This window comes from Achroia grisella, unplaced genomic scaffold (genome assembly GCF_030625045.1).
Source record: "Achroia grisella isolate CSIRO2021 unplaced genomic scaffold, CSIRO_AGI_Agris_v1 utg501, whole genome shotgun sequence".
Lineage (NCBI taxonomy): Eukaryota > Metazoa > Arthropoda > Insecta > Lepidoptera > Pyralidae > Achroia > Achroia grisella.
The window spans coordinates 764,774-785,399 of record NW_026712897.1 but is presented as its reverse complement, the minus strand read 5'-3'; the positions used below and the strand labels follow the sequence as shown (position 1 = coordinate 785,399).

General features: G+C 37.2%; 2 protein-coding genes across 3 annotated transcripts; one reads left to right on the top strand and one right to left on the bottom strand.

Moving 5' to 3' along the window:
* Nucleotides 1-131: 131 nt before the first annotated feature.
* On the bottom strand, nt 132-3,422 carry LOC131846104 (POC1 centriolar protein homolog A). Of its 2 annotated transcripts, none has more exons than XM_059195328.1 (7): nt 3,111-3,422; nt 2,823-3,041; nt 2,419-2,744; nt 1,943-2,027; nt 1,383-1,502; nt 1,164-1,298; nt 132-846 (listed from the first exon to the last, which is right to left on the bottom strand). In XM_059195328.1, the coding sequence occupies exons 1-7, from the start codon at nt 3,255-3,257 to the stop codon at nt 148-150; spliced, it is 1,731 nt and encodes a 576-aa protein (XP_059051311.1). In that variant the 5' UTR covers nt 3,258-3,422; the 3' UTR covers nt 132-147. The 2 variants fall into 2 exon arrangements, with proteins under 2 accessions (XP_059051311.1, XP_059051312.1); XM_059195329.1 differs by having other exon boundaries at nt 487-611; nt 3,111-3,421.
* Nucleotides 3,423-3,778: 356 nt separating this feature from the next.
* Nucleotides 3,779-20,573, top strand: LOC131846107 (exportin-5). The gene is made up of 22 exons (XM_059195331.1): nt 3,779-3,955; nt 4,076-4,145; nt 5,273-5,427; nt 5,999-6,158; nt 6,649-6,867; nt 8,191-8,361; nt 9,341-9,505; nt 9,868-9,996; nt 10,426-10,668; nt 11,179-11,309; nt 11,538-11,679; nt 12,558-12,741; nt 13,167-13,390; nt 14,159-14,326; nt 15,057-15,265; nt 15,558-15,852; nt 16,351-16,579; nt 16,881-17,029; nt 17,168-17,326; nt 18,006-18,209; nt 19,411-19,584; nt 20,149-20,573. Exons 3-22 carry the CDS (start codon nt 5,288-5,290, stop codon nt 20,290-20,292), a joined length of 3,639 nt encoding a protein of 1,212 aa, XP_059051314.1. The 5' UTR covers nt 3,779-3,955; nt 4,076-4,145; nt 5,273-5,287; the 3' UTR covers nt 20,293-20,573.
* Nucleotides 20,574-20,626: the final 53 nt, after the last annotated feature.

Sequence of the window (20,626 nt, the reverse complement as noted above, 5' to 3'; positions counted from 1 at the left end):
TTCTTTTTTTATAATTAGGTAGGTATAATAAATTTTTATTATAAAGAATCTATAGTACATGTTTTCTATTAAAATAAAGTTTAATGTTGCTGAAAAGTAACTTTTTTTAAATTATAATATAAGTTCTTTGAGGTGCATAGATATAACTCAATCCTTACTCATGACATCTTCCAGTGTGTTAAGTCTTAAATCCACAAGATCAACTGCTTCATGCAGAGCATTCAAGTGATCAACAATAGCATTTACAGTGGGCAACACATCTGCACACTCACATTGTTTAATTTTATCAGTTCCATTATTAAATATCTTATCTAATCTTTTAGATTTTTTTATGTGTGGCTCAGTGGTTTGTCTGTCCATCTCATTGAGTATTTTAAAACCACTATTTATAGGAAAACTTCTTTTCTTTCCAACCCACTCTATTGTGCCACTAGTATAACACACATCATTTTCCTTTAACTTAATCATACCAAACATACCATCATCATAATCTTGTATGGTACCTGTACTCTTGCTTATAATTGAGGGGATTGTGTATGTAGCAGGACTGGGTGGAGTACGAGGAATATGGCTTATGTGACCCACATTGTAGGAATGCTCGACTTGAGATTCTGTAAGAGGCGGTGAATTAGGGGCAAACCTTGTTGATTGAGTTGATGTAATGGCTGTCCTTTGGGAATTCATATTTGATGGACTATTCTCATTTGGTTCAACCAGAGTACTATTAGCATTGGGTTCTTGGAAATCAGATTCTTTTTCTGGCTCAGGCACATCATCAAGGTGAACAAATGTGGTAACAGGATATTTGATGGTGTGATAGCACTTATACCATGCTTTTATCTTACCCTGATTTGCAGATGACAACAGAGTTAATATATTATATTTTTAATAACGTATCTAATATGAAGATTATTGTTTGACCATATTTTGAAGAGCTTAATTTTCTTTGAATTACAGATATTGTAGGAATAAGAAATATTTGGTTTTGACAGCTTTTAAAGATCAATCCTAAATGTAAAAGAAATATTAAGACATTTTTATAATAATTGTTAATTATATTACATTTCATTTTATGTCACTTATAAATAATAGTTCTTTTCATAACAAATTGCAATGTAATTATTTTGTATGAAACTAATTTAAAATAATCTTTTGTTTAAAACCTGATTTCCCCCTTTTGTTGTAGAAGTTAATTTAGACATGTGAGATGTAGATCTAGGCACAGAAGATTGATTATGTGGAATGTTTTCTTTTACTTCATTATAGAGCTGTGTGAAATTTGTTTCCCAAAGAAATACCTGTAAATGATATCATAAATATGTTAGTGTATATCTGTTAGGCAATTTTAATTAATGCTCTAGAAAAGTCACAAAAACACTAACCAATTTATCATCACCAGCAGATGCAAAACTATCTCCACTAGGTGAGAAAGACACAGCAGCAACAGCCCCACTATGCCCACTCAATGTGAATATTGGATGACCCTCCAATAAGTCCAATATCTGAAAATTTTAATAAAACCTGCATTTACTTTATACAACAAAGATAAAAGTAGTAACCTAACTGCCTATGCATTATTAACTAACAACCTTAACAGACATGATTATATATAACAACTATTGTGTAGCATGATACAATCACCTGGATGAACATAAAAAACATTTACCAACATATTAAATTGCCTTTAAAAATATATATAGTTACTTTTAAAAATATTAAAATGTTAATACATGTATTACATGATGTCATATTAGAGGTAGAGTCATACCTCTCATTTAATGTCTATCCTAAGGACACAATCAATTAATTTTATATTAATAAATGTATAAATAAATTATAAAAGAACACATTAATACATACAAATTAAAATTTTGGAAACTCAAATATATTTCAAATTTATAAACATCAAGTTTCTTCCTTTTCTTAAAATCATAGTGATTACCTTCATTTTCCCATCTTTACTGGCAGTAAGTATATAACTGCCACTAGGATGGAATGCCAAATTTGTCACTGCTTCATTGTGTATACTGAAATAAGTACAATTCTATATTGTTATGAGAGTTGTTTAATTGTAATTTGAGATTGCAGTATTTTAATGCAGGCAAAAGAAATAAATAAGAAATAAACTAATTGCATATAACAGCCAAATTGCTGATATACGCGAAAAGCGCTCGCCACACACAAACAGACGCAGCAACTAAAGAAATTCGCACCTACGGTCATTGCGGGTCAGAAAAATGACTATTATTTATATATCACAGATAAGAGAATAATTACATATTCATGGAATATTTAATTTTATATACAATAATTTTTTAAACAATATTTATATTGTTTTTACATTTTTTTGATGATAGTAAATAATCTTTAGATTATTTACTATCATCAAAAAAATGTTTAAAGTATGTTTACCCATACCTGTAATATTGTACTAAATTGTGAGTTCTTGTGTCATACAATTTAACATTTCCCAAGGAGGTTGCTACAGCTATATAGCATCCTGAAGGATGCCAAGCTACACAACCTCCATATCCATTCTGGTCTTTATATGTGTGTATACACTCCCCTGTGTCTGGGCTCCACAGTCTAGTAGTCTTATCATCAGAGCATGAGGCTATTACAGATCCATCACCAGACATTCTTGCACATCGTACCCAGTTAGTGTGACCAACAAATGATGCAATAAATTTATGTTTCTCAGTCGCCCACAGTTTTACAATTTTGTCATCAGAAGCTGTTATTATCTAAAATATTGATATATTATCTTTATCATAATTTACATTTATCAAAAACTCATTTGCGAAATTTAAGTAAACTCTTGCCTTAGATCCATCTGGACTGAATTGGACAGACCGAACAGTCTGTGAATGTGCTTTAAACACCCCAGTGCTTCCTATAACTGTTGGTACCCAAAGCCTCACAGTCTTATCACGGGAAGCTGATGCCATATATTTTCCAGACGGAGAAAACGTAACGTCCAACACAGCTTCATCGTGGCCTTGAAATCTATAACTTCGCATTGTTCCTCGTAAATCCCATAACTGAAATAGTAGTTGTATTTTTAATATTGACGAGATAATAGAAAAATCTAAACTATTAAGCATACTTACCAAAATACTATTATCTAAAGAGCTGGAAGCTATTTGTTTTTCATTTGGATTAAAAAACACTGCTGTAATAGCGTTACGGTGACCCTTTAGTTGCTTTTCTAAAAATGGTTCCAAGTGCGTTATTTTATTTTCTATTTGATTCTCCATGGTATAAAATTATTAATATTTGAATATGTATAACAACTTTATTTCATTTACACGATAATTACATAAATGGGCCCGCTTTACCGCAATTACATCAAGAAATATTGAAACTGACCAAAACAAAACATAAACAAATAACACTTTCAAAAATTCAAATTGACAGTTCTGAATTTTTTTTACTAGATTTACGGTTTGGAATACCAAAAATCTGAAGAGACCGAGTTGGCGTTACAACTCGGTCTCTTCAGATATTTGGTTGCTATATATGTATGAAACAAACAATTAGCAGAAATATAAATTGATGTAACTTAATTTTATATTAATTAAAATCATTACAATAAAACTGTCTTATTAAAAGTCATCAATAGCAAAACACACAGCCAACGTGACCACAGAATTACATTACTCTATGGTCTGTTCATTTATATTTATGGCGTAATACGTTCATAACGTTATAATACAATGCGCCATCTATCGAAATAAATTGACAGTGTTGCGATAAATTAAATTTTATCATATTGTCTATGAATAGAATCCAAAAATCAAATAAAAAAATTAACAATCTTTTTTATAATCGACACGAGGTACTTCTATGTTTTGAATTTTGATTTGTAGTTTTTCGTCGAAGTTTAGCAAGATATATACCTACTAATTATTGGGTATTTAATTATTTATCTCCGAAGAAACAAAGCAAAAATCTTGTAAGTGTTTAAATATATGCATTTCAAGATTTGCACGCCCTCACCGGGTGAAGGAAGATTGTACATTGTTATGCCAGCTGACTCGAATTCTTGATCTTATGTATATTTTTATTATTTCAGTAACTACCCTTGTACAGAGAAAATGAATTAAAGTATTATTCTATGGGGATATTAACCTTGCAGTGTGTTGGTAAGTGAAATAAAAAATGCTTATTGCTTTATTTATTTTCATTAATTTTATAAAAATTTAAATAACCTTGTAGTCAAATTACAACTAAAGCTATTCTTATTGGATTTTTAAATACTTCTAAATCAGTAGATAAGCTCCTAGCACTAGTGGTTTTTAAAAACAAATTAAATTGTAACAAGTATATTAAAAAAAAAATGTTCTCTAAAAAGCTAAATCTGCTCACATATTTATCTATACACACCTATATATGTGCAGATTCACTTTTGCCTTTCTAGCAAAAGTGAATCTGAGATATAGGAATATATGAGCTAGTGTAAATATTTTTTTATTTAGCATAGCTTTCAACTTTTATGATTTTTTTAGATATCATTCTGCTTAAGCAAATAATTAATGAGTATAACACATTTTAACATAAATAATATCTAATAGCAATTAATTTTTTATCTTGGGTTTTATGTGAATAATGGATATAATTCAAGGAAGTTTTGAATGAATTTAACAGTTTTATAGATTATACTTGCTTTAAATATATTTGTGGCCATCTTTGTGTAAGTTTGACTACCAGTTTACCATTTATTTGAATTATTATTATCCGGTAGGATATTATTGTATCGCCAGGAAGTATTACATACAAGGGATATTTATAAAGGTTTAATTAAGTTGAACACTATAATTTTTTCCGTGAGCACTTGCAATCAGTTGAAGTCTTCAAGTATATGTGGTAAAAGTTATGTCACAAGTGTGAAAACAAGTAAAATCTAAAAACTAAATTGTCTCTTTATTTAACCCTATTAGTCATTGGGTTCCAATAACCTATGCCTTTTTAGGCTAGGATGATATTGTGATAATTTACAAGTTGAAAGTCAAATACTCTGAACATTTATTACCAAGAAATGAAATGGAATTTTTAAAGTTAATTCAAAATCATTGTACAGTTTCTACAAAGGTTTTAAAAATATTTTTTTATTTCCTGCTCTCTTGAGAAAGATTTGTGAAAGATCATAAATATTAGTCCTAAAGTTTATACCCTTTAGGACTAATCCTCCATAGACACATGTTGTAATACTTTTATTTACCTAATACCTATATCGTACAATAAACATATTAATTGAATAATTTCTCACTAGGAAGCATATACCGCAATGAACATTGGTGTTGTTAGCGGCCAGGGTATAGGGGAAGTGGCTCTTATAGCTGATGACCTAAGTCGTGCTGTAGAGCTCACCCTGAATCCATCAGTGTCACAGGATGCACGGAACCAGGCCTACAATGCTTGTGAAAGGTATTATTGAATAAATAACCAATTAAAAGTTGAATGATTTTAAAAATATTATAATTTTGTTCAACATAAATATATACTTATTTAAAAAAACTCAACCGAGCTGAGTAAATAAGTAGCTATGAATGTAAATATTAAAACTATTAGTAAATGTATGTACTGCAGAGCTTATTGGTATAAAAATTTTAAATGTTATATTTATTTCCCGTAAAATAATATGCAATGTTGGATTGTGTCAGAATTTCATATTATACAGATAATGGATTTATTTTTTATAATTAAGAACAATTTATGACAGTTTGTATTGATTTTGAAACAATGATGGGCATGAGGGTCATTAAAAATCATGAATATTATATTTGCTGGATTATCCTATTATAAGGAATCAATGCAGTTGATATTCTTTTAACGTTATTCAGACATATCTTTATTGAAATTTTAGCTTTTGCGTAATTTTGCGTTAATTAGGTAATGACGTACTAACAATTTTCATTTAAAATTGATTAAAATTTACAACTTTATAGTTATGTATGAGTATAATTAAGGCTATAATGTAATCTGACTATTTTTTTAGCTTCAAAGAGAATTCTCCATGGTGTGCTCAGGCGGGGCTGTTGTTGGCTAGTGGCAACCAATATTCAGCAGTTGTAAAACATTTTGGCCTGCAGCTCATGGAGCATACTATCAAGTACAGATGGACTCAGATTACACAAGCTGAAAAATTGTTTATTAAGGTAATAGAAAAATTTCTTAATCTAATTTCGCAATAATATTTGTCATTACTCATTTTAGAATATATTTTCACAACAGCTATCCTAAATAGGGTAGTGTGAAGCAATTCATCAACTATCGGCGATCGGAATGTAACATTTGACATGCACACACTTTCTATGGGAGCAAACCTGTTGTTGATTAAATTGTTTTTTTATGTTCTTCATATTTAAACCTTGAAAGTTTAAGTCAGGGTACTAAACCATTGAGATATGACATGTATAATGTCTGCAGGGAAAGGGGTTCTTTACTATTTTTGTTCTGCTCGATCTCGCACGCACATACATCAATCATATGTCTCTGATACCTAACAATATATAGAGGGAAGTGCTAACTTGATGTAAGTTCAAATTAAACAATTTCGCAAGTAACTGTGTGTGTTATATCAGTTTATTGCCAAATTGCAAAAAAATATGTGTAGTAATCTAGCTATTGATCTATCTGATTTTTTAGGAAAATGCCATGAAACTATTATACATGGGCGGGTGGGAGACAGCGCATCTTAACGACGCTCTGGCTCGAGTTATTGTGGAGATGATCAAGCGTGAGTGGCCTCAGCAGTGGTCTACGTTGCTTGCCGAACTGAGTGACGCTTGCGCGAGAGGACATCTCCATACGCAGATTGTGTTGCATGTGTTCTTGAGGCTTGTTGAAGATGTTGCTACACTTCAGGTTAGAGGAATTATGTACAAACTAGATATAATGATGATGCTGCAAATAACCTGTGACTGTCTATGGGGCTTTAAGTACTAACTTATTGGAGTAATCACCTAAATGATTTACTGAGATTACCTGATAGTAAGGCGACGGCATCTTATAGCATAATTGTGATATTTGGACCATTACAAGTGCCAAATTTCATGATCACTGTTGCATTTATAATTTTAGCTGAAAAATCAGTTAAATGTAAAGATCATTTGACTATTGATGTAATGATTTACTTTATGTTGTATAATCTGTATTTAATTAATATATTATAGTGTAATAAGATTCTGTGCCTATGTAAATTGACGCCACTTATAATAACAACAATATAATAATTTAAATACTTTCAAATATTCTTGTTGATTTGTTCTAATTTAAATTTCGCTTTAATTGCATCAACAAATTAAATTAAAATAGAGTATGATAGTATAAGTGATGTAATATAATTGAATCACAATCAACCTTGACAGTGTTCTTCATGCATGACCCGTTGATCTTTGCAGTGAATAGGAAATACCGCATTCTACTTTATTTGTTTCTTCCACAGACTTTGAAAAATATTTGTTTATTTTTATGCTATTATGTCGCTTATATTACACACAAAATCACATAACCATAAAAATACATATTGTACTCTTGGAGTAATAATCGATTTTCTTAATTAAATTTGAAAAACTGATCTACAAATTAGTTGACTGATTCTTACTAATATTATAAACATGAAAGTTTGTGAGTATGGATGGTTCAGTCGTTTTTACGCGAAAGAGTAACAGACTCTTTCACATAAAAACTACTAAACGGATTTTGGTGAAACTTTACAGTAATATAGCTTATACGGCAGAATATATATAAATTTCACTCGGACGAAACCGCGGCCACAGCTAGTATAAAAAAAATATATGTAGAAGGTCTACTTTTTATTTTAGTTATATCTATATTCAAGTCGTCCACATAATAATAGTATGTGTAAGGTATATTTCTGTAAAGTTTAATCAATTGTCTATCTGCTCTTATAAATCGATTCCAATCCGCTTTGGAGATCGCTTACATAATCGTGACTTCTTTACTAGTTCCATATATTGTTGTCAGTATATTATCGAAACTTATTACAAATTACTTATTAGCAAACGATAGTGTATTCTGTAAATGCTAGAAAAACAACATATTCTTCTATCACTATTATTTGTGTCTTGGGAAGATATATAAAAACAAGTTCAATTGTTATTATTAAGAAGAAGTTTCTAATATTCTATTGATAAGATATAAAAATTACCTTATATCTGTCAACAGACATTGGAGCAGCATCAACGACGGAAGGACATACACCAAGCACTAACAAGTAACATGTCGGAGATCTTCAGCTTCTTCATGCGTTTGATAGAATTGCATGTTCAGGAGTTCAGAGAAAAGACTGCTGCTGGCGATTATGTTGCCGCTGCCAGTAATGGTAGAGTTGTTCAGGTAAATATTAGCATTTCATATAATAAGAATAAGATCTAATGGTCGCGAAATGGTCTAAATTCGACCATAATTAAATTGAACTATAAATTCAATAATGGTATTCAATAATAATAGAAAAAAAAGTATATATGCCTGTGCGGATCATATGTGATTTTTTTTTATTGTTTCAAGGTATTTTTATGCATAATTAAAAAAATATATATTAAATTCCTATACTTCCATATAAACTATAAGTGTGCGAATTAACATACTCCATCCGCACAACTTTTATAAAAAAACAAACAACTGTGTACAAAGTTTTTGCTTTACGTATTAATATATAGATTGCGAACTTCTATTATCAGTATGTTCAAATCTGGTTGATATCAAAAACTTTATGTATGTATGTCTGGTAGACTTGTCCTCTTTATTTGATTATATGTTTTCATGTAATGTTTTCTGCTTGTAGGGACTGGTCTGCTCTAATCACTATGACTGATTTCCTCTTATTAATTGTTTAACCAGTTGGTTATGTATTCAATATTTTTTTCTTTTTGAGTATTTAATTGAATTAGTGCTAATCGGTGGTTTGTATTCACACACTTAAACTTAAATTGTAAGTAAGAATAAATTATTTAAAAGAGCAACACACAAGTTTCTTGCTTGTTCTTCTTGTGATGAGACAGCATTCCGAATGAGCGGTAGATTAAAAAAAAAAATGTTATGACTATTCAAAAGTGCTTCAATGTAAGTTTATTTGAATAAATGATTTTCTATTCTATTCTATTCTATTCTATTCATTTTATTTATACGTAGTGTAATCTTGTCAGTTCTCATCTCTAAATCGTTCCGAACTGACGGTAGATTTGACTTATCATAAGAGTTTGTAATAGACCTACATAAATAAAGATATTTTGAATTGAATCGAGCGCAAAAATTGCCGCAATGAATTAATGGTGTTAGCATATATCTAATTTAAAAAAACAAATCTTATTTCCAGGTTGTGCTGTTAACATTAACGGGATTTGTAGAATGGGTGTCAATAAACCACGTTGTTATGAACAATGGACGCTTGCTACAAATGCTATGTATCTTACTGCAAGATGATGCATTCCAGCTACCAGCTGCAGAGTGTCTACTGCAAATAGTTAATAGGAAAGGCTCTGTAAGTTAAAATCCACTTAAATAACAGCATCCACTAATATAGTAATTGTCCTCTCCTATCTAGTATCGTAAAGCGAATAAATTTATAATAGCATATCACATAAAGCCATCTGTGTTCAACTAAATAGGACTTGTACTTTATATAGGTCTGCAATGAAATACATACTCTGAATGTATATATATAATGATATTGACTATTCCTGAATCACCATTTTACCACTGTGAACAAATTGACCGTATATAAAAACTGGTCTTGGTATTATGAATAAATACAGTAATAGTAGCATTCTATTTATTAATAATTCCAACAGCAAAAGTGCAAGACTTTCAAGTTGTGTGTTTGTAAATAAAAGTTTGTTACAGACTAAGGAGCGGAAACCACTCATCATATTATTTAGTGAAGACGCAATCTCATGTATCCACCGGGCGGCAGTCGCTAGCATTAATCTAATGGATGAAAACCACTATTTGTTCCTCAAGAAACTCTCACAGGTTATTTTTGTATTTATACTATACTATACTGCAAAGGTTTTTGGCATAAGCATTTTACGGCCGGCGCCTGCCTTTGGAAAACCTTTGGAAACGCTATGGTTGGTTATAAATTAATATACAAGTATATAGTATATTGGTGTACCTAAGATAGAGAAGATTAGCATAATAAACTCAATATTTTTATAAGTGTTTAGTAACACTAGTGTAAATATGTGAATTTGAAAAATATGTAGTAGAATCTATAAAACTAATAGATTTTTAATTTTTCTTGTTATGTGGCCTCCTCAGGTAAAAGTTCTCCATCTTCTGCCAACCCTCTCTATCCAGGGCAGTTTGCATCCAGTCTTTTCAGGGCAGGACAACTACTACCCTCTATCGAATATACAACATAAAATGCTTTTTTGTTCTTTATATACGAAATGTTTCCAGGTGATAGCCGGTCTTGGTCAACAACTGGTCTCACTTTGGACCTATATCAACAATGCTGAGTTATGGATGCCGATCCTTCTAGAAACAATGCTTCTGCTAACGTCACATCCGTCCCTCACGCTAACACAGACAGTGAATACTGTTTGGTTGATGTTCTTGAGACATGACTATATACCGAATTTGCAACAATTGATCGCTGTCATACCTAGATGGTTGCAAGCATCCGCTCCTAAAGTACTCAAAGTAAGTACACATTCAAATATATCTAACTTCCATTTAACATATTATTATTTATATATATAATAGCTACCCTACCCTGGCTTCGCACGGGTGTACATGTATTATACATATAAACCTTTTGAACCCCCACTAGATCCCACAGTTTCACCCGCATGGAATTTGTAGCTTACGTTTTGTTCATGTATAGGCTATATTACTGTAAAATTTCATTAAAATACGTTAGTAGTTTTTGTGTGAAAGATTACCAAACATCCATCCATGCTCACAAAGGTCGCGTTTATAAGATTAGTAAGATGTATCTTCGGCAAAGAAGGGTGTAAAAATTATCTAATTCAGTATACTCCTATATATGTTTTATATTGAAAAATATTACAAATTGTGGGTTTTTTGTAGTGCAGTTGTCAGTACAGTCTATTTTTACATTAAATTTCATTAAAATTTGTTGAGCCTTTTTAATTGCTTTTAAATGCGATCATTTATAATGGATGATTTTAAAATGTTTCTTTCCCACAGGTAACGTACCCAACGTCACGAACGAGTGACGTCAATGATGCGGTCACCTATGCGTGTATAGACTATGACAGCGAACAAGAATTCAATGCATTTTTCAGCCGGTTTCGAGTAGAAATTTTAGAGAGCTTCAGGTAATTAGATTTCCTAGGTTTCATAGTTATCATTTTCTTTTATATTGCAGTCTGAATTTAAGTTAAGTACACATTGTATTGCATAAAAATCTGTATGTCTTCAAAAAATTGTCCAATTCTAATAATGTCTTCCCTGCGGAGCGCTAAGCGGCAACTGATTTTGAGAGTGTCCTGGCAATTTTAAAGCACACGTGCAGTACACTGTACTGTACTCTGCACTGTCGGCAGGCACTGCATGGTGGCGGCGCCGCTGGTGACGTGGTCGTACGTGGAGCAGTGGACCCGCGCCGCGCTGCACAAGGTCCCGTCCTGTCCGCCGCGCGTACACGCCGCGCACCCGCTGCACGTCGAGTGGGAGGCGCTCTCTATGGTCACTACACTACACTATCTCTATTCTGTTATACTCGCCAAATGTACCCAATGACTAAAACTAGAAATAGAAATAATATTTTCAACACACTTGATCGTAAAATTGATCTAATTTTCGATATATAAAGCAGCTCATAAAACACGTGTGGGTTGTAAAACGTAATTAGTGAAATTATATTAATTGACTGCCTGTTTTTTTTTCAAATTTCGAACTGACAGCCGGTTTGGGCTTTCTTTTTACTGGTTGGTAGTTAGTACAAAGCGCGCTGATTTAGAAAAGCAAAACGGCGGGAAAGTGCCAAAATAAACAAAATATAATATAATTATTTCTATTTATTCTATTATTCTATCACTCATTTGGAACATTGACTTATCGCAATAAAAATCGACGATAAAACTTGCGCGTTGCTCATTTAAATAAATGTTGTTCAGCATTACATTTTTATTCATTACTTTAATTTTTTTTTCTCATTTCACTGTGTTAAATAAAAGTTCAGTACAATCTAGTATGTCAAAAAGAATAGCGTCTCTTTTATACATTTATTTTTTATTCAAAAGTATTTAACTTTTTTTTTTTATTCCTTTATGTACACAACTGCAGATGTACCAAAAAATGTTTACAGAATGTTGGAGGGAACTGGCTTTCGTGACACAGGTTTCACCTAAATCGAAAGCCAGGGCTAACTATATTTAATTGTACCGTGCATTTATGAATAAAGTTTATTATTATTATTATTATTCATGTATATTGTCAACTTTCAACAATTACCATAAAACTGCTTACTAATAACTCAAAATAACTGCTTCTATTTTGACCACACTGTTTTATTTATTGACGGCTAGGTATTTATTTTACATATTTCTGTGATATGTTTACAGGTACTGGACGTGGTGCTCTCCCGGCTGCTTCAAGCGGAACCACGTCCAAATGTAATGGAGGGTCTTCAGCTACTGCAGCGCTGCGTGGCGTGCGAGCCACCAGCACCTCTCATACTCTCGCTCCTGCTCTCTTTTATATCTGCTTTGTTCGTGTTCATAAGTTGTGCATATAGTCAAACCGCCGGTAAGTAAATTAGACATTTTTTGCGTTAAATATCTTCACCAGAAACTACAATACATAGCGCTGTTTTGTAAAATCATATCATCGTAATTATCAAAATACCTATTTGTAATTTCTTTTGTACACTAAAACGTATTAATATATTTATTGAGGTTCATTTATTATACATATACATAATAATATCATTATGATTAAATTAATTAAAACTAAATACGTAATATAATTAAATAATTTTTCACTTAAATTTTAATGAAACTAGTTACACACATTAAACATGCTATAAAAAAGGTGTTCAATAAATTATATAGATGCAACTTAAAATATTTCCATTGCATTTTAAATCCTAAATCACCGACTAGAAGAATGCAAGTCGCATCACCGATTATTTACGTAGCAGTATTGAGAGCGACGTATGTCGTCGTCGACAGGTGCGGGTGCGCTGGCAGCGGGTGCGGACCTGCTGCCGCGCGTGCTGGACAAGATCTTCGCGGCGCTCGTGACCGAGGGCTCGGCGGGCGGCGCGGGGGGCGCGGGGGGCGCGGGCTGCGACGGCGGCGCGGCGGAGGCGGACGCCGACCACGGCCACCGGCCGCGTGCAGTGAAGAACGTGCGACGACACGCCGCCGGCCTACTCGTCAAACTCGCGACCAAGGTACATTTACACACTATTACACTCTGATAATCCGGTATGTTGATTGCAGGGAAACGACAGGATTCGTTACTTGTATCGGTAATTTTTAAACACAGTTGTTCATAGAGGGACAAAATAAAAGAAAACATTATTAAAGTAGTCCCCAAGTATGGCACTACTACTTCTACTTCTTAAGTTAGGTTATGTTTAGTTTAATTGATTTCTATTAGTTTTTAAAAGGCTAAATTCGAGGTGATCCTGAGGCAAAGGGTTCGCCTCATTTTTACATACCTAAAATTTACTTTTATGTAGTCTATAAGTGATATGTATAGCTATAATGTAAAAATGTATATATTAAAAAATTACCTGTATACAAAACTTATACAGGACCAGCTCTTGCCCGCGGTTTCGCTCGCGTTAATTTATCTCCTTAGGGGGGGAATTTATAAAAATCCTTTCTATGGGGATGCCTACGTCATAGCAGCTTTATGCATTCAAAATCTCAGCCCGATCGGTTTAAAATTGACAAAGCTTCATACAAACTTTCATCCCCTATTTTATACCCTTGGGGGTAGAATTAATCAAAATCCTTTCTTAGCGGATGCCTACGTCATAACATCTACCTGCATACCAAATTTCAGCCCAATCTGTCCAGTGGTTTGGGCTGTGCATTGATAGATCACTATGTCAGTCACCTTTGAGTTATATATATTTAGATTGTTTTAAATATAAATAGAAATACTTAGAAAACTGTTGAATAAATTCAATAAAAAATATTTATATGTTTAGTTCCCGCTGTTACTGCTGCCCGTGTTCCCGCGTCTGTTGGAGATGAGTCGGGCGGCGCTGGCACGGCCCGATCTCAGTCCAGTTGAAAGTGTTACATTGCAGGAGGCCCTTTTGTTGGTCTCTAACCATTGCTGCTGTTATGAGCGGCAAGCTGCTCTAGTTGAACAGGTGTCTAATTACGTATATAACTTTACCATTATAACATAATAATAATAATAATCACAGGACTATTCATACAGCGCCATCTATACCTAAGTTAAGCTAGCTACAGCTTGTGTTATGGTTACTAGATAACTGATACATAGATATATATTTTTTCATAAATACATATGTATTGTACATAGAAAACACCCAGAACAAAACAAACAACCATATTCATGAATACAATGTTCAATGTGCGACGAATCGAACCTGCGACCACACGAAGTAAGGTGGTGTGTTAAACCACTACATCATCATCCATCGAGGGCGTCAAACATTACTAAATGGTGGTCATAATTTCCTTGCCTTTATGCCGACCCGACCGAATAATGAATATTCGGTCGGGTCGGCGCATTATGTCATCGTCTTCCACTGATTTCTATCGGCCGTCATATCTGAGCATACCTACTCTCCTTTTATTCATATCGTCTTTCACACAATCCATTCATCTTTTTTTAGGGCATCTTTTCCTTTTCCGTCTGTCCATATTATACACTTTCTCTGAGACATGATCCTCACTCCTCTGCGTAACATGCTCATATAACCTCAATTACCTGGCAACTTGTCTATAACTGGCGCAACTTTCAAATCCTTCCTCGTATATACACATTCCTGGTCCACGCATCCATCTCGACCACATTCGAGGCAACATATAAATAAATAAAACAAGTGAACAATGTGATATGATGATGCGCAGATGTTGGGCCCGTGGACGGCGCGGTGGGCGGAGCTGACGCCGCACGTGAGCAGCGCGGCGGCGCTCGCGCGGCTCGTGGGGCTCGACGCGCCGCCCGCGCCGCCCGCCGCCGGCGGCGAGCACGCGCGCGCGCGCCGCGGGCTCATGCACGCGCTCATGCTGCTGCTCGGCGTCGTCAAGCGGGTCTGCGTGCCCGCCGACCCCGACAAGTGAGTACCGCGCCGTTGATTTACATTTAGATCCTTTTTCTTTCTTACGTGCAAGCCGATTCGCGCGTGAAAGAGCTATTAAGCTGTCTATACACTCAGTATGTGTAAAGGCAACTATTATAATGATAGCTCATATTTTAATACTATTATATTCTGACTATTCACCGACTAGCTTTCACTATATTATGTGATACATTACTAGCAATCTGTCCACAACTTTTTTTACTAAACAATTCCCCTTACTGACGGTATGCTTACAATTACGTGAGTAATGTGATACGATTGTCATCAGAGCGGCTCGCGGCGGGTTCAGCGCGGGCGTGACGGCGGCGGGCAACCCCGTGTGGCGCAACCCGTGCAGCGCGCACGTGCTGCCGCTGTTCCCGAGCGCGCTGGCGCTGTGCCGCGCGCTGCACGAGCTGCACGCGCCCGCGGCGGGCGGCGCGCTGCACGCGGGCCACGCGCGCGCGCTGCTGCTGCCGCACGCCGAGCGCCGCACGCTGCTCGCGCACCGCGACCCCCCGCCGCTCGCGCCCGCCCTCCCGCAGGACCGCATGCAGAACTTCCTGTACACGCTGCACGAGAACGTAAGTACCGCCGCTCCCTACTACATACACTAACACGCGCGCGCGCGCGTCTACGTGCAGGATCCCAAAATTTAAAGTAAATTTGTATATGTAGCATATTACCAAATTTACTTTAAACATCGTGACATCGCATCCGTTCTAATTATAATAAATGCATTTTTCTTTATAAAATTAAAATAACAAGCTTATGATCCACCTGGTCAAAATAGGTAACCTAGAAACGTGAGCAAATTCTTGTAATCTTGCTGTCATATCTGACACTTCAAACCAAACTGCATAATGAGAAAAATTAATAATAGTACTAGTCAGCTAAGTGAATCCCCGAAGATGATAATTGAAACTTGACTTGAATAATTGAAACTTTACATGACACGTTCTAAAAAAACGAAAGAAAAACAATCGTACGCTGGCTTTCGTTGCTGATCGTGTGTGAAACAGCGTACTAGCGTGTAAAGGCAGCTAATGAGTACGCATTGTGAGGTAATGTGTTGGTTGCAGGTGTGCCACCTGGTGGGCGCGGCTGCGGGCTCCCTAGGCCGCGAGCTGTACGCGGTGCCGGAGCTGGCGCGGTTCGTGGCGGGCTCGCTGCTGCACGGGCTCGACCACCTGCCCGACCACTGGCTGCGGCCCATCTTTCGTAACGCTCTCAAGCCGCTGCTGCATCACTGCCCGCCCGCACACTTCGCCGACGTCGCGCTACCGCTTCACGACCACATAGCTCCATTTAGTGAGTACGCGTTACACTTGACTACAAAAAGCGCTGATATATGTCTAAGCAGGGGAATAGGATTGTTAGTAATATGGACTATTCATTTCATTGCAAATGTGTCATGATCATGTGTGTCACATGGTTCTCTTAAAAACCATCGTGGTATTTACCAGGATGGGCTAACTGACCTGACGTCATGCTTATCTGTTCATCTTCCACTGATGCCCTGCGTAAGCCGTGCAAGCGTGCGCATCATTCCATTATCATAGTAATATTTTTATTTTGATCGTAATGATATAATGCTGAATTATTGTTCCAGTGTTAATGCATTTATCACAAAGATGGGAGTATATTACGTCACTATATGACTCGGGCAAGTTAGAAGACGAAGCTGGCAGTGAATCACAAGAGGTACTCGAAGATATACTCGTTAGACATTTGACAAGAGAACACTTAGAGGTGATCAAGGTAAAACATATTTTAGTTTATTTCCTATATCGATAAATCCAACAACATATCCCTTAAGGAAGTTACCAGCTGTCGTCCGCATTTAGCCTTTCATTAGGGCTGTTATGCGTGTAGAGTTTGAGAGGTATTACTTTCCAGATCTCGCTGGTGGACGGTCCGCTGGTGGCGGAGAGCCCTGGCGGCGGCGAGATGGAGGAGGAGAGTATAGCGTTGCCGCCGCGCGCCGCCGACACCGTGTCCGAGCTGGGCGCCGCGCTGCTGCAGCACCCGCGCGCCGGGCCCGCACTCTTGCACACCGTACGTATACGCCGTGCGGGTTAATAATTTTCAGTATTTTCTCAATCAATCAAAAATTATAAAATCAGTTTCATTCACTAATAATAAAAACATAATAATACCACATTAAAGCCTTTACACACGTACGCTTTTTCACGCAGTAAACAATGAGCATGTAAATGTATATTAAGAGAATGAGAAGGGATGGACGTTGAGAGGACAAATTACTACTCCAATGTAGTAGGCTGCATTTATTACTGTAGATCAGTGCTTCCAAACTTGATCAGATATAGGGTTAATAAAAATGACTCGATCCATTGACGCAAATTATGTGTAATAACAAAATGCTGGTATAATATCATTATTTTATTTTAGCTTTACTTGTCTTTCAACATTAACGTCAATATTGGTAGTAGCTAGATGCAGTGCATGCTTATAAGAGCAAATGAGAAAATAATTTGTTCATCAAAACCAAATTATAATTTTCTGTATACAACATTTTTTTGTTTTTTAAATAATTTAATTTAAGTAATTTAAATAAAGAAAAAAAATTTGAGGGCCGCATCGATTATGATATACAATGTAGTCGGTGCTCTATACACTTTAGTACCTCTCGAGTTAGTACTCGAGAGGTTCTAAAGTATATATATAGTAAAGTGTCGCACGATTGCTAATAATGTAAATGTCCGTGTACGTGCAGGTGCTACGCGCGCTGATGTGGAACGACTCCCCTTCTTCGCTGCGTGCGTGTGCGCTGGCACTGCCCGCGCTGCGCGGCGCGCTGGCGGCCGGCCTGGTGGGGCCCGCGGAGGCTAACGGCGCGCTCGCAGCGGCGCTGCACGCGCTGCGCACTCACGGGCAGCACGATGCCAACCAGGCCGCGCTGCTCGCGCTCGCCGTGCAGGTACGTGTCGCACTCACGGGCAGCACGATGCCAACCAGGCCGCGCTGCTCGCGCTCGCCGTGCAGGTACGTGTCGCACTCAATGTAGTAGGCTGCATTTATTACTGTAGATCAGGGCAGCACGATGCCAACCAGGCCGCGCTGCTCGCGCTCGCCGTGCAGGTACGTCAATCGCACTCACGGGCAGCACGATGCCAACCAGTATACAACATTTTTTTGCCGCGCTGCTCGCGCTCGCCGTGCAGGTACGTGTCGCACTCACGGGCAGCACGATGCCAACCAGGCCGCGCTGCTCGCGCTCGCCGTGCAGGTACGTGTCGCACTCACGGGCAGCACGATGCCAACCAGGCCGCGCGCTGCTCGCGCTCGCCGTGCAGGTACGTGTCGCACTCACGGGCAGCACGATGCCAACCAGGCCGCGCTGCTCGCGCTCGCCGTGCAGGTACGTGTCGCACTCACGGGCAGCACGATGCCAACCAGGCCGCGCTGCTCGCGCTCGCCGTGCAGGTACGTGTCGCACTCACGGGCAGCACGATGCCAACCAGGCCGCGCTGCTCGCGCTCGCCGTGCAGGTACGTGTCGCACTCACGGGCAGCACGATGCCAACCAGGCCGCGCTGCTCGCGCTCGCCGTGCAGGTACGTGTCGCACTCACGGGCAGCACGATGCCAACCAGGCCGCGCTGCTCGCGCTCGCCGTGCAGGTACGTGTCGCACTCACACGGGCAGCACGATGCCAACCAGGCCGCGCTGCTCGCGCTCGCCGTGCAGGTACGTGTCGCACTCACGGGCAGCACGATGCCAACCAGGCCGCGCTGCTCGCGCTCGCCGTGCAGGTACTGCTAACTGTAACTGCGACAGCACGATGCCAACAACTGCCAACTGCGTGGAGGTCAACTTGACATGGATGGTACACTGCTAGCAACGGAGTCATCAATCCACATTACTAACAATTCCCTTCCCCCATAAATACTAATGCGAACCTTGTGAGTAATCCAACCCGCAAGCACAGGAAGTAAAGCGATGTGCTAAACCGCTAGACCACCGAGACCGTTAACATTTAAGAATATTCTCTAAATCGAAGCCTTCGAAAATTGCAATTTTGATAACATTAGTGATTGAACATTGAAATTAATATTGTAAAACTTAATATACACAAAATAATATACACATAAATTTTTAATACTGTATCTGTGTGTTATAGGCGTACGAGACTTTACGGCCGCGGTTCCCGAGCGTGGCGGCCGTGCTACGGGAGATTCCCGACGTGGACGAACACGATCTTCACCGACTTGACGAGAAACTTGCTGCCAATACCACCAAGCCCTCTAAGATCGACAAAAGTAAACGGGACCTCTTCAAGAAGATCACCTCTAGGGTAATTATGTTTTAGTTGCTTATTCAATACACTCTTGACAGAACGGTCGTGGTCATTATGTAGTGGAGTAAGAGGTAGATGTCATCTTACGACAGCTGGCCATTTCAAACTTGACATATTCCCGTCGTCAGTGCCGTGACCATAGATAATGTAATTTATATTTCTATTTTATTATAATATTATTTCATACGTATTTTATGTCTATGAGGTATTTATAATATAGGCCACTAGTAGCTTGAATTAAATAAATAAAAAAAAATACAGACTGGTATCTAATTCTGGTACACTCGTGGGGTGGAACACCGCTGCTTTGACTTGGTCGGACCATCGCATGGGTGATTGTTTTTATTTTAACTTTGCGATAATTTTGATGTATACTTCTATTATAAATAAATAGACTACAATTTTGACATACATATACATAGGTGACACAATGAGTGCCCCAAGATTACTCGTGCATGGCTCTTTCAATTGCAAATCCGCCACAAATGTATTATTTTTGTCAATATTAATACTGTAAATATAATAAAATATTAGGCTTATTGTTTTTGTAAATATTTTCAGTTAATCGGTCGCAACGTAGGACAATTGTTTAAGAAAGAGGTATCGATCCTGAACCTGCCGACAATGCCGCCGGTGGAGCGGCCGCGTCCGCTCGAGGCGGACGGTGTAGCTTTCGAGCGGCTATTCGCAGGCGCACCCACCTAGCGGGCGAACTGTTGCAGCATATAGCCGCAATTAACTAAATTAATTAATCCGGGAGCCAGGCATAGCTTCAAAGGTTGGAATATATTTGTAGACCTTTGAAAACATATAATACCAAACAAAGAGAGATAAACATAGCACATTGATTGAATATGGAATGCTTTGAAAAAATCAAATACCCGTGCCATACATTGGAGCCATGTCTGATGCCGGCTTTAGTCATATCTCATGATATCCCATATTTTACTGTATAATAATTATATCGATGTAATAATTAAATTATGTTAACTATTTTAAAGTATTTTTTCTTTATTCGTGCTAATTTAAGAAGAATAAA

Excerpts from the sequence above, each read along its gene's own strand:
- LOC131846104 (XM_059195328.1), bottom strand. The coding sequence starts at position 3,257 with ATGGAGAATCAAATAGAAAATAAAATAACGCACTTGGAACCATTTTTA. Across the intron at positions 3,042-3,110 it reads CTTTAGATAATAGTATTTTG|TTATGGGATTTACGAGGAAC; the intron begins GTAAGTATGCTT and ends CTACTATTTCAG. Across the intron at positions 2,028-2,418 it reads AATTTAGTACAATATTACAG|TATACACAATGAAGCAGTGA; the intron begins GTATGGGTAAAC and ends TACTTATTTCAG.
- LOC131846107 (XM_059195331.1), top strand. The coding sequence starts at position 5,288 with ATGAACATTGGTGTTGTTAGCGGCCAGGGTATAGGGGAAGTGGCTCTT. Across the intron at positions 17,030-17,167 it reads AACACTTAGAGGTGATCAAG|ATCTCGCTGGTGGACGGTCC; the intron begins GTAAAACATATT and ends ATTACTTTCCAG. Across the intron at positions 18,210-19,410 it reads TGCTCGCGCTCGCCGTGCAG|GCGTACGAGACTTTACGGCC; the intron begins GTACGTGTCGCA and ends TGTGTGTTATAG.